The sequence below is a fragment of the Taudactylus pleione genome, unplaced genomic scaffold (genome assembly GCF_031769625.1).
Source record: "Taudactylus pleione unplaced genomic scaffold, aTauple2 ptg000093l, whole genome shotgun sequence".
Classification (NCBI taxonomy): Eukaryota; Metazoa; Chordata; class Amphibia; order Anura; family Myobatrachidae; genus Taudactylus; species Taudactylus pleione.
The window spans coordinates 30672501-30685078 of record NW_028284495.1 but is presented as its reverse complement, the minus strand read 5'-3'; the positions used below and the strand labels follow the sequence as shown (position 1 = coordinate 30685078).

Here is a 12578-nt window from a genome sequence, read left to right as displayed (position 1 = left end):
CCGGCGGCTGTGCAGACAACTGCGCACCCTTGACTGTAAAGCAGAGATCTTGTCCTCCGTCACGAAGATCCTTTGCTGTCCCGAGTCCAATAAGGCTCCAAGATGCAGAATCCTCCGAGACGGGATTAGAGTGGACTTCTGCCAGTTGATTAGCCAGCCGTGCCGTTGCAGCAGTGCAATGGTCAGGTCCAAGTGGCGTAACAGGAGCTCTGGAGATCCTGCCACCAATAACAGGTCGTCCAAATACGGCAACATGCGGACTCCCTGCAGCCGCAGAGAAGCCGCCATGACCGCCATCACCTTGGTGAAAACACGTGGTGCTGTTGCCAGGCCAAAAGGTAACGCCCGAAACTGGAAGTGGTCGCTGCTGATTGCGAACCTGAGGAACTGTTGATGGCGCCAAAGAATAGGGACATGCAGGTAAGCGTCCTGTATGTCCAATGACACCAAGTAGTCCCCAGGTTCCAGCGCCAGAATGATGGACCGTAGGGTCTCCATCCGAAACTTCGGGACCCGCAAAGACTTGTTGAGTGCTTTGAGGTTGAGAATCGGACGATATGACCCATTGGGTTTCTGTACCAAAAATAGATTTGAATAGAAACCCTGGCCCCTCTGGGAGAATGGAACCGCCACTATAACTCCAGCCTGGAGCATAGTGTGCAATACCTTCCGCAGCTCCGTAGCCTTGTTCCGGTCTGATGGGAGACCCGTGGTGAAGAAGCGAGCCGGGGGTCTGTGCCGGAAGGAGAGGGCGTATCCGTGAGAAACCACCTCCAGAACCCAAGTGTCTGTCGTAGTGGTCGACCAACACTGGGCGAACTGTAGCAGGCGGCCTCCCACCCTGGGATCCCCCAAAGGGAGGCCCGGACCGTCAGGCCGCAGGCTTGTCATCTGGCTTGGGGGCCGGACGTCTGGTACTCCATGCCTGCTTCCGGGGCTTGACCGATTTCTTAGGGCCAGCCTGTCGAGGAAACGACTGTGGTTTGGGCCTGCCCTGGGCCCTAGATGACCGAAAGGACGATGGTCCCGAACCAGAAGGAGCAGCGGCCGACGGGAGACAGGCAGATTTGGCTGCCGCCAGCGTGGCCACAATCTTATCCAGATCCGGACCGAAGAGAACGCTTCCAGACTTTTCTTGGAATCTGCGTCCGCCTTCCAGGATCGCAGCCACAAGGTGCGACGAGCAGCTACCGCTGCTGAAGAAATTCTAGACACCAGAGTACTAATGTCTAGAGCCGCCTCGTTGATGTAGGTGGCCGAATCACGGAGATTGCCAATCAACTCCGCCTGATCGGCCGGACAGTCGGATTCAAAAGAAGCCTCTAATGAATCCGCCCAGCGCTCCATCGCTCTGGCAACCCAGCAAATGGCCATAGCCGGCCGTGCTGCCCCCCCTGCAAGGGAATAAGCGGACTTCAGGCAGATTTCTACCTTGCGGTCCGTAGCATCCTTAAGGGAGGACATGGATGGCATCGGCAATGTGGCACTACGGACAAGACGGGTCACGTGAGAATCCACCTGTGGAGGGGATTCCCACTTCGCAAAATAATTATCCGCGAACGGATAAGCCACCGCCAGGCGTCTCTGCGGCTGGTATCTTTTGCCAGGTTGTTTCCACGCCTCCTCTAAATGGTCCACCAACTGACCCGAAAGAGGAAAGACTGTGGCATCGCCCTTCACATCTTTGAAAAAGGCATACTTAGATTTAGCCGCTGGGGGAACTTCGTCCTCAATCACCAAGGTTGTGCGGACCGCCCGAATAAGTCCAGGAATATATACTTTGGACTTAGCATCAGCGTCCTTAGTATGGAGAGGTTCCTGATCGTAAGGATCTAGAATCTCCCCATCATCAGACGTCCCTTCGTCATCCTCATAAGGAGCGGACAGAGACGCCACCGGCCGTTTATGAGGCCGCATCACAGACTCCCCTTGCAACACATCCGACAAGTGCTGTACAGAACTCGTCAGGGAGTTAACCCACGCTGGCTCCTGAGAACCCGGGAGCGGGGAAATAGGGAGACTGTGGGGTACCACCAATTGTCGTGGGAACCCCTGCATGGGTGACGACACCACAGACTGCTGGGACAAACCCATCGGAGTAAACGCGGGCTGCGGAGCTAACTGGCCCACTAAAGCTGTTAACGCCTGAGCGAAACAAGCCCAGGGCGGCTCCTGTACCGGTGCTGTAACCGTAATAGGCCGCGCCATGGACAAACACTGCCGGCAAAGGCCCTCCGCGCTACCCTCCCCCTCCGCTAACGGTACTTTGCACGTGGTACACTGTAGCCGGAGGGGAAAATCACTTTCAGACATGATGGCACCACGTATGTGACCTCTCTCACCAATTAAGTATTAAATAGGCGAGAGACCACCCTGCAGCACCGCACCGCAAGGGCTTTAGCAGAAAGAACAGGGACAGTAATAAAGCTGACAGTTTAGATGAAGAAAAGATTACAGGCAGCAGCGCTAGCACAGTCACATACAATGCAGAGAAATAACAATTCCTGCACTAACAGCGCTGATCACTCAACTACACAGACACAGGGCCTGGTAGGACACAGCGCTGCATACACAGACCTGACCACAGCGGAGGAGAGGTATGCGGGGGGACCCAGACCACGATGCTTCCATCCAGCGCTTCCAGCAGCGTTCACCATGCATTCTGGAGAAGATGGCCGCCGAGGAGCAGAGAGGAGGCTGGCCTGGGGGAGGAGCGCTGCCACAGGACCAGTCGGCAGCATGCAGAGAGGGCTGTGTGCAGCGGGGGAGGCGCCGGCTGTGAGACAGGGAAGGCGCGCTCCCCTGGCATGCATTTAACCCCTGGGACGCCGCAGCGCTACCGCTCTGCTGCGGTCCGCTGTCCCAGGGGGTAGTGGAAGCGCAGGTTGGTCGCCTGGCTCCACGCTGCAGCCAGTCCCCAGGGAGCCCCCTGCCTGGGGACTTAGGACCATGTGATCAGCGGGGACCCACCGCGGGACCCCGCTGCTTACCTCTGTCCCCCTTGAATTCGGCCATGGTCCGGAGCATCTGGGGTCACCGCTAGCTGTGACCCCAGACGCCCACCAGCATCCCCGGATCAGTACCGGCGTTCTGGTACCGGCGGGGTGTAGGGAAGACAGCATGGACGTCAGGACTGACTGTCCATGCTGTACATCCAGTTGTGCAGCCACAGCTGCATGAAGAATAAGCTTCAGGGGCTCTTCTAGCCCCCACTCCAACAGGTGCACCCGACTCCGGCCGGGCACCAAACTAAACTGAGGTGCCTTGGCCCGGGGGCGGGGTATAGGAGGGGGACCTAGTGCATCCTGGGAGGCTGAAAGCTTAACTCTTTGGTGCCCTGCGACTGACGTCACACCTATACCCCAAGGTATCCTGTGGATACCCTATGGACCCTGAAGTAGAAAATTTCAGTTTTTATGTGTGCTGTTTGAAAAATCAAAACAATACAAACTGATCCATAAGATTGCTGGGAAAGGTAAACTTTTACAGTTTTGGTCGCCTAGTACTTGAGAATGTGTATGTTTAATTAGTAAACAAGCATAGTTCACATTAATGCAAATAATCAAAAATTCAAGATTATAAAAATTCAGTTTGTGTACATATCCGCCAATAACAAGCTATTTTGCAATCAGATTAGTTGCATAATCACCTTGAAACCACTGCATTGAGATATTTAATAAAGAACATACTTACAGGAATTTCAATTTTGGCTTTCAAATTTTGCACTTTCTTTAGGTTTTGAACTCGAATAGGGCGTCCTGTCAAAATACCAGTTCCAGTATTGCTGCAATCCAGACTATAAACAGGGAGATTTGGTGCTCCTGTAAACTATGGGCAAGAAAAAAAATAATGCAATTTAGTAAAGAAAATGTAAATAAATGAAAAAAAAAAAAAAGAGTAAAATAGACTATTGAAATAATTATGTAATAAACATTACATATTGTACACTGATTTAAACTGATGGTTTAACAGATACATAAAGTATTAGAATGTGGACATGTTATATATTTACCTTACAATGGACATGTAGCTTAGGCTGATACGTAATATTTCCTGCCTCATCTAAGATTTCAACCCGAAAGGGAAAAGATGATCCATTGTCAATAATGAGAGCATCAGTACTTGGTGTCACTTTAAGACATTTTGGTGATCCTACAAAATAAGGTAAAAAACCAAATGTTACAGGTAAAACGTGGTGTAATATATTAATGTGAGAGTAACTACTCATTTATATATTTCTTTATTACCTAGCCCGCTCATTCTCTAATACAATTCAAAGAGCCCATTTGCTGGATACTGTCCACAAAATGTTCCTGGATACAATAATGCAATGTCAAAGTAGTCTCTTCTTGGCTTATATTACAGTACAGTATTACAGTATATATGTAAATATTTTTTCTGAATTAAAGTTCACTGCATACACACATTTTACATGCTAAAACAGTTTAACACAATACGATCTGTTGTTTCCCCTTATATTAATTGATGTTCACAGTGCTTTTAGAGTTTTCACTTGTTTAGGTTTCACAACAAGGGGTATATGTAATGTAACAAAGCTGGTTTTGCCTTTTAATTTGCATTATTGCTGCTTTAAATCTACAGCCTTAATCATTGAGAATGAGCCGGATCACTAATCTTGTAACCTATTACCAGGGTTGCCTCCGGGTGGAGTAGCACCCTGTGCAAGAATTTTTTGGCTTACTCCCCCTTCCCCAGTGGAGGGCTGTGGGGACTCTGGAGGGAGAAGGCAGGCAGAGCCTGAAGTGTTGTGGGGAAGAAAGAGGCAGAGCATCCAGCTACTAAACTCTGCCCGGCCCCAAACCCTAGGCGGCAGCTGCACTGTGCCTTTATGGGGTAGTGCCCCATTTGGCCGCACTGGTCGAAATGCCCTCGAGCCAGCCCTGTCTATTATATATACACCCAGGTCTCTTGAAAGTGCAAACTGGGGCCCTCACTGTAATTAACAGGAAGCCAAATCATGGCTGTATTTCTAATTCATAAGCAAAGAATGGAAATCAGTATTGTGTCGAATATATTTATATTCCAGGTGACAAAAGTTGCCAAAAGAATTTTATGCAATCTGTAAGCAGAATTCATTGCTTGAAAACTGTTTGACATGCTTGCCTAGTCACCTGGAACGGCCGGGAGGCTCCCGAAAATTGGGTGGCACTTCCAGGCGCTGAACAAAGCGGGCAAGTCTCCCAGCCAGGCCAACTACCCTTGGCCTCCTCTGCCCCCCCAATCTCGCTACCATGGTCACAACGTCGGTAATCTCAACATTGTTTAGCAGGGACGGGGCCACAATGATGCAATCATGTGGTCACACTGCTGCTTTGCCCCTAATGCTGGGTAATGTCCCCGTCCACGCCCCTCTGTTATACCGACCTAGCTGCTCCCTCCCGGATTTAACATATTGATTACTTTTTCTTTATAATTTGGATAGTCAACCCATCTAAAATATATTATCACTAGCTGAAGTACCTGGTGTTGCCCGGGATTACATTTTATTATGTGATGTCGTCCATATTCATCCAGTGGAAGGTCCAGAACAAGCTACCCCGGTCAAAGTTCTGCCCAGCGTCTCTGGGTCAAAGTTCTGCCCAGCGTACACCAACGGGAGGTCCGACCAGAACCTCAACCACCTACTATGTCCCCTGGGATCCAATGTTACCACTATGTGCAGTTTTTAAAAATCTTGATTAGCTGCGCTAGGTGATACAAAATAATCCCATTTAATAAAAGATAATAAATAATAAATCAATGATTGCTTTCTATTTTGGACACAGGAGGCTTGTCTACAATTCAAAAAATTAGTTTCATTGCATAAACATATAAACATAGAAATTAATAAAATGCAGATAAAAACAATCAATATAGCAGCCTATTTTAAGAACCAATAATTAACCCATTAATAATCATATGGGATAGAAATCAATTACTAGGTAGGCTTTACATTCAATGCTGTTCAGTCACCACTTGTGTGTGAGAATAGTCAGTGTTCACAGCTGAGTGAGCATTTGATTGCTACAAATAAATGTATCAGATGGCTTAATATAAGTAACACATTTGTTGCAATTGTAGTGTTCTTACAGACCAAGCCTGAAGCTAGCTCTCCGTGGTTAGCAGTGATATACTGGCGTCCCAGTTAAAATCACATTAATCCTGCCGCTGAATAAAGGCACATATATTTTGACAAAATGTAAGGCCTCATGATAAAGGCACTTACATAAATGCATCCAAATTAAGAGCCAGCTTACCTGGAAGTCACCCCTGGGAACTCCAACTAGCATTACTAGAACCAGCATGCCCTCCTAATACTGGCTCATTCATGCATCTCATAACAAACACAAAATGGAAGCTGCTCAATCAATCTGGCAGTATTATTCAGGTGCATGAAAGGCAGCTTCCCATGTATTTGCAAATGCATGCAACTAATATCTCTGAATGCCTATTACCATATACTTTTCATATATTGTTGCAAGTATAATTCAGTGTGCTGAGGAACAATAGGGGGTTAAAAAAAAACTTTTTTTCTACTTGGCATGAGCCCTTCCTTTCATGCACCTGAATAATACTGCCAGATTGATTGAGCAGCTGCCATTTTCTGTTTGTAATCTTGAGAAAGTCCTGGCATCCTATAGGATGAAATGCGTTTACCTTTCACCCTCCAGGATACTTTTGATCCAGACAAGCCTGAGAAACCGCTGTACTATCCAAGAGTCTGAGTGCTACGGGCCGGCTATCACAGCAACAGCGGACATCACTGCTGCAAGCACCGTTCTCCCTCTCCGCTGCCTGTCAGCTGTCTCTGCATGGATACTACCATCTAGTCCGCAAGAGTGTGAACAGGAGTAGCTGTTTTATATTACACACAGCGTCAACCTCTGCCCACTAGCAGAGGTTGATTACCCTGCACAGGGGATATTATCCGGCTCCAAACATCCCAGCGTGGCCACGCTTAAACAGGGAGCTGGAGACTTCAGAAGGTGAATATACACCAGCCCACTTGGACTGAGGTAATACTGCATTTATACAGCGGCAGGATTAATGTGATTTTAACTGGGACGCCAGTATATCACTGCTAACCACGGAGAGCTAGCTCCAGGCTTGGTCTGTGAGAACACTACAATTGCAACAAATTTGTTACTTATTTTAAGCCAACTGATACATTTATTTGTAGCAATCAAATGCTCACTCAGCTGTGAACACTTACTATTCTCACACAGAAGTGGTGACTGAACAGCATTGAATGTATAGCCTACCTAGCAATTGATTTCTATCCCATTTGATTATTAATGGGTTAATTATTGGTTCTTAAAATATGCTGCTATATTGTGTTTTTATCTGCATTTTATTAATTTCTATGTTATTTAGATGTTTATGTGATTAAACTAATTTTTTTAATTATAGACAAGCCTCCTTTGTCCAAAATAGAAAGCAATAATTGATTTATTATTTATTATCTTTTATTAAATGGGATTATTTTGTATCACCTAGCATAGCTAATCAAGATTTTTGTAGCTCCTTTTATTCTTTTTGGTCCTAACTAGACCTTTTACCTGCAGCTGGTGTTGTTTAATTACATTTTAACACAATTAGCACCACGAAGTGTAGTGATTTCACTACAGCATATAAATTTCTCTGTGCAGTTTTTGTCAAAAATTCATCCAGTGGAAGGCTCAGAACAGGCTCCCAAAGTCAAAGTTGTGCTCACCATACACCAACGGGAGGTCTGACCTGAATCCCAAACCCACCTAAAATCTGGTCAGTATCCAAGTGGACCAACTCGCGTTGGTTTCATCCCAATCAGTGCAGGCGTGTCTGTATGCATAACCCAGGGGTTCCCAACCACGGCCCTCAAGGCACACTCACAGTCCAGGTTTTAGGGATAGCCATACTTGAACACAGGTGTCTTAATACAGTTATTTTGAATTAGCCATCTGTGCAAAATGCTTTGAGGACAGAGGTTGGGAAACACAGTCATAGGCGGCCAGACAGACCAATGAATTTCATAACTATTTATTACTCACAGCAAGGGGACTTAAATGTGAGGAATAGAAAATAGTTTCCTAATCTACGGGCCTGATACAGAGTTGTACGCAAACCCAATGGATTGTGTATAACTCTGATGGTGGTTTGTCTGGCCATGCGCAGTGAGCATGTGCTGCGATGCAGCTGCGGCTCCAGTCAGAGTGTCTAAAAAGCTACGGACTGTTTTACAGATTGCAGATGTTTGGGGGCTGGGGATGGGGCGGAGATAGCCTGTATCCCAGACACAGCGAGGTCAGGGTCTGCATCTCCTAACATAGATTACCTGGCCCAGGCAGATGAGATCCAGTGCCCATTCTGATCAAGCTTAGGTTTTACACAGATGGCCAATGTCTGCTCGATAGTGATCCTCGTACTCAGCAGTAGAACACAGAATTTGTCAGAAGGTATCAATTTACACAAGACATTTCCTGCGGTACTAGCATCATTTTACAATAGCTGCTACTGCTAAGAGTATAACTCTAGATCAAGCCTTATATCTACTATATCAGGTAATAGACCCATTATTACACCATTTTGTAACTGGCAGAGGATGAGTTGCAAATAATTGCAGTGTTATTTTTAAAGCAAATCTTCACCATGTATTAGAGATATTATTACAGTGGCATAAAGATTCAAAATATTATTACAAAAACAGTGCTCAATGAATAGTGCAACATGAATATACGGAATATAGTAAAAGGGCAGCAAGTCTTATACCCAAAAACATACATACCAGGTAACAACTTTAAATTCACCATCTGATTGTCTTCTTTTAAACCAGGCAGAGTCACTTTCAGAGTGAAATTCTGTTGAGAAACAAAGCTTTCAGCTGACACATCTGATGAATACAAACAGGACTTAAGAGCGACAGTAATTTGTAATATGATGTTGTTATGATGACAGGGACTAGAAATTGTGTTGACTCCATCAAGTCAAATTGTCCTTTTACGCTCGATAATGAAAGACATAAAAATATATGTATATAGCAACATACTAACAAATCGCACACACTTCCAGAGCATATACGGCAGGTGCTGGATCTCAATGGTTAATAATAGTGTCTCCTTTCCAGCTCAACAAGTTAAAGCATACAGAAAGAATAGATCCGCACACCATTATGGAAAAATTAAAACCTAATGTATTTTAATATAGCAACCAAAAAATACATCCAAAAAAGGTCATATAAAACCCAACAAGTGCATCAGGGTACTTATCAGGGGAAGGGGAAGGTAGAAAGAAGCCTGGCGGCCTACCATTACTGTGGATCATCCAGAGTGCCAAGCATACAAAACTCTGTGTGTGTGTATATATTATATATATTAATAAATATTTTTTTTTAGGACTTTTTTTTTTTTTACAGATGTGCGGGTTCAGTTTTACTTTGTTCTTTTCGCCAAAATTATCTCAAGTTCAGATTTCTCTTATTGGCTGTTAGAGTGTGTGTAAATTAATAACAATTATCTGTAGACTAATTATTAATCAATCAATATGTATATATGAATATTATATTCTTTTTTTTTTTTTTATAATTTTTTTTAGTTTGTCATTAAAAAAGTAACGAGTTCAGCAATATAAAACAGAGTTATATTTGTTATACAATGCCAAAAAACAATGGATAGACAAGATGATGTCACACTATACAGCATATACAGGGAAAATATATATAGATTATGATAATAATACAAGTATAGTAGTAGATCTGTTGATGTGACCCAGTAAATGACATTGTACAAAGATAATAAACAGAAAAACATCAATGAAAATATTTACGAATAGGGGTAAATCTAAAAAATATAAAAAAAAAAGGGGTGGATGTTAAACATGAAGGGAGGAGTAAGACACGAGGGTAGAAGGGAGGGAGGGGTATAGAGCAGTTGTTCTAGCTAAAAGAATCAGTAATATAGGTATGAATCTCAATAATCAGGTATCATAGATGGCACTAAATTTAACAGATAAATTTACACTTATTTACTGCCCTCCTGAGATAAATGGTCAACCCGAAGTATTTGAAAGACGTTTAAGTAGCACCCACTCAGTGGACCCAAAAAGCTTAGCGATATAATTTTGAGTATTTGTATCTAGTTTATCTATATAAATTTCCCATTTTTTGTAGAATTTCTCTGCCCCTTTATTAACATTCAGGAAAGTAGAGCGTCTGTCAAAATAGAGGAGCTGTAAAATTTTCTGTTTTACTTCCATAAGAGTAGGAGCTGCTCTAACTGTCCAATGTACAAGTATAATATTCTTCCCTATAGTCATTAGAATGGTCAAAAGTGGTAGAATGCTCGTTTTGAGGAAGCCCAGGTCCCAGTTTTGAAATGCGGAAAACAAACAAGCCTGTAGATCAGGTCGTACTCTAAGTGAAAAGCCTGCATTAACACAGTCGATAAGTTTATTCCAGAATTTTTTAATTTACGACACTCCTACATACAGTGAATAAAATGAGCTGAATGGAATCCACACTTCACCCACACAACCGTCTCAGTTGATGACATATGTCGTCTTTGGGCAGGGGTTATGTAGGCTCTATGAATAGTGCGTATGTGTACTTCTTGTAAGTACGCTGAACTTAAGCGACGTAAGGTAATTTCAGAGTGAGAAGTTAAGTCCATCAGGTCTGTTATCTCCGGTATACCCAACCGCCATTTTGCAACTAGGACTGCCCATTTTGAGGAGGGAATTTTGGGTAAAAGATGAGTGTACAAATATTTAGTCCTAAATGAATTAGTTTATAGGAGGCTTAGAAGAGAATCTAAGTAATCAGGATTCAGATTGGGAGAAGTTAAGTGAGAAACAGAAGATATAGATAGTGCCTTACTTGTAGATATATGTAGAAATGGTGGTAAGGGAGATTACATTTTCGTTGGAGTTCTATAAATTAATATAGAGAGCCTTCTGGGTCAACAACTTTAAAAGAGCAGGTTAGACCTTTATTCCTCCACGCAAGAAAATTTCTATTTGCTAAAGACGGAGGAAAAGATGGATTACCCCATAATGGTATAAATCTGAATAAGTGATTTCTATTAAGATTGTTATTGTTGGCCAACCAAGCAAAGTAAGTATCTTTAAACATAAAATGGGACAAGATAGAGACTAGAACATCTGAGATTTTAGAATGTAAAAGGGAACTTGGAGAATAGGGTTCAATAAGAAGCAAGGTCTGGAGCAACTAACCCACCATCACCACGTGTAGCCTTCAATTTTAAACAACTTTTTCAAGTTTTGGAACATCAACCTTAGTCAATGCGATGGGCAACATCTGAATAAAATAGCTCTTTGGAAAAATGATACTTTTTATAACTGCCATCCTACCCAGTAAAGAGAGAGGTAGAGATTTCCAATTCTCAAGCATTAACGTGACTTTAGAAATAACTGGAGAGAAATTTGCTTTGTAAAGTGTAGAGAGATCTGCTGTAACATTCACACCTAGATATTGAATTTGAGTAGTGGTTACTGGAAATTAGGATATGTCCGAGTCCTCGAGAGGGCAAGAAAAATTCCCACTAACATTTAAGATCTCAGATTTGGCTATATTAATCTTGTAACCTGAAGCAAGACCAAATTAATTTATGATATCCATTACCACTGGGAGTGTATGACATGGGTCAGAAAGGAATAGCAACATATCATCAGCAAAAAGAGTGACTCTAAGATCAACCTTTCACACTAATTCCTTTTATTAGAGGTGATGAACGAATGGCTATAAGCTAGAAGCTCAATTTGCTATGGCAATGAGAAGTGGAGAGAGAGGACAGCCCTGTCTCGTACCTCTACAAATCAGAAATAGGGATGAGAGAATCCATTACAAGAAAGCTGAGAGTGTGAGGAGGAATAAAGTGTGCAAAGAATATCAATGAAGGAATCTGGGAAGCCAAATCGTTGTAGAGTATGATAAAGATGAGACCATGAAACGAGGTCAAAAGCCTTTTCTGCATCTAGCAAGGCTATAATGCGTGGGGAGGAATCATCTGCAGAGCGCACATGACAGATGGCTGATATAACTCTTCTAACATTGACCACAGAAAGCCTCCCCCAAATGAATCCTGTTTGATCAGGGTGTAGAACATTAGGGAGAATGAGTTTTAACCACTTGCCTGGCATGGACGTAAGATTCTGTCCACACCAGGCAGTTCTTTATCTGTACTGGATGTAAAATTTCGTCCAGACAGATAAACATGAGGGCAGCTGCAGGAAGAGAATCTTCCCGCAGCTGCTGCTCTCAGAGGGACCTTCCGGTCCCTCTGCTTGTCAGCACCCTCTCGCCCTGTCTGCTGTGCTGCCGATCACTGCTGATCGGTCAGCAAAGCAGGACCCCCTACCCAGCACCTGCAGAACTGAGCAGCAGCTGGGGAAAAGTTAACACCCCCCCTCACTCGCCTTACATATCTGATGCCTGGATCCGTTCTCAAAATGAACGTCGCAATGTTTCCGAAGTTCCGGCATTTGAAAAAACTATTTTTTTGAAAAAAATCTTTAAAAGAAAAAAAAAATTATTTTTTTTTGGATGAAACCATTTTGAATAAGTTAAAATGGATGTTCCTCACCTA

The 12578-nt window shown here is 43.7% G+C and overlaps 1 protein-coding gene across 2 annotated transcripts in view; it reads right to left on the bottom strand.

The window, feature by feature from the left end:
• Window positions 1-12578, bottom strand: part of SMCHD1 (structural maintenance of chromosomes flexible hinge domain containing 1) — a 397862-nt gene that overhangs the window by 244174 nt on the left and 141110 nt on the right. For both annotated transcript variants that reach the window (XM_088469636.1, XM_088469637.1), the window contains exons 22-24: window positions 8765-8837; window positions 4013-4152; window positions 3694-3828 (exon numbers count right to left, since the gene is read on the bottom strand). In XM_088469636.1, the coding sequence (XP_088325762.1) occupies window positions 3694-3828; window positions 4013-4152; window positions 8765-8837 (348 nt within the window). The remainder of the gene's footprint in view (window positions 1-3693; window positions 3829-4012; window positions 4153-8764; window positions 8838-12578) is intronic.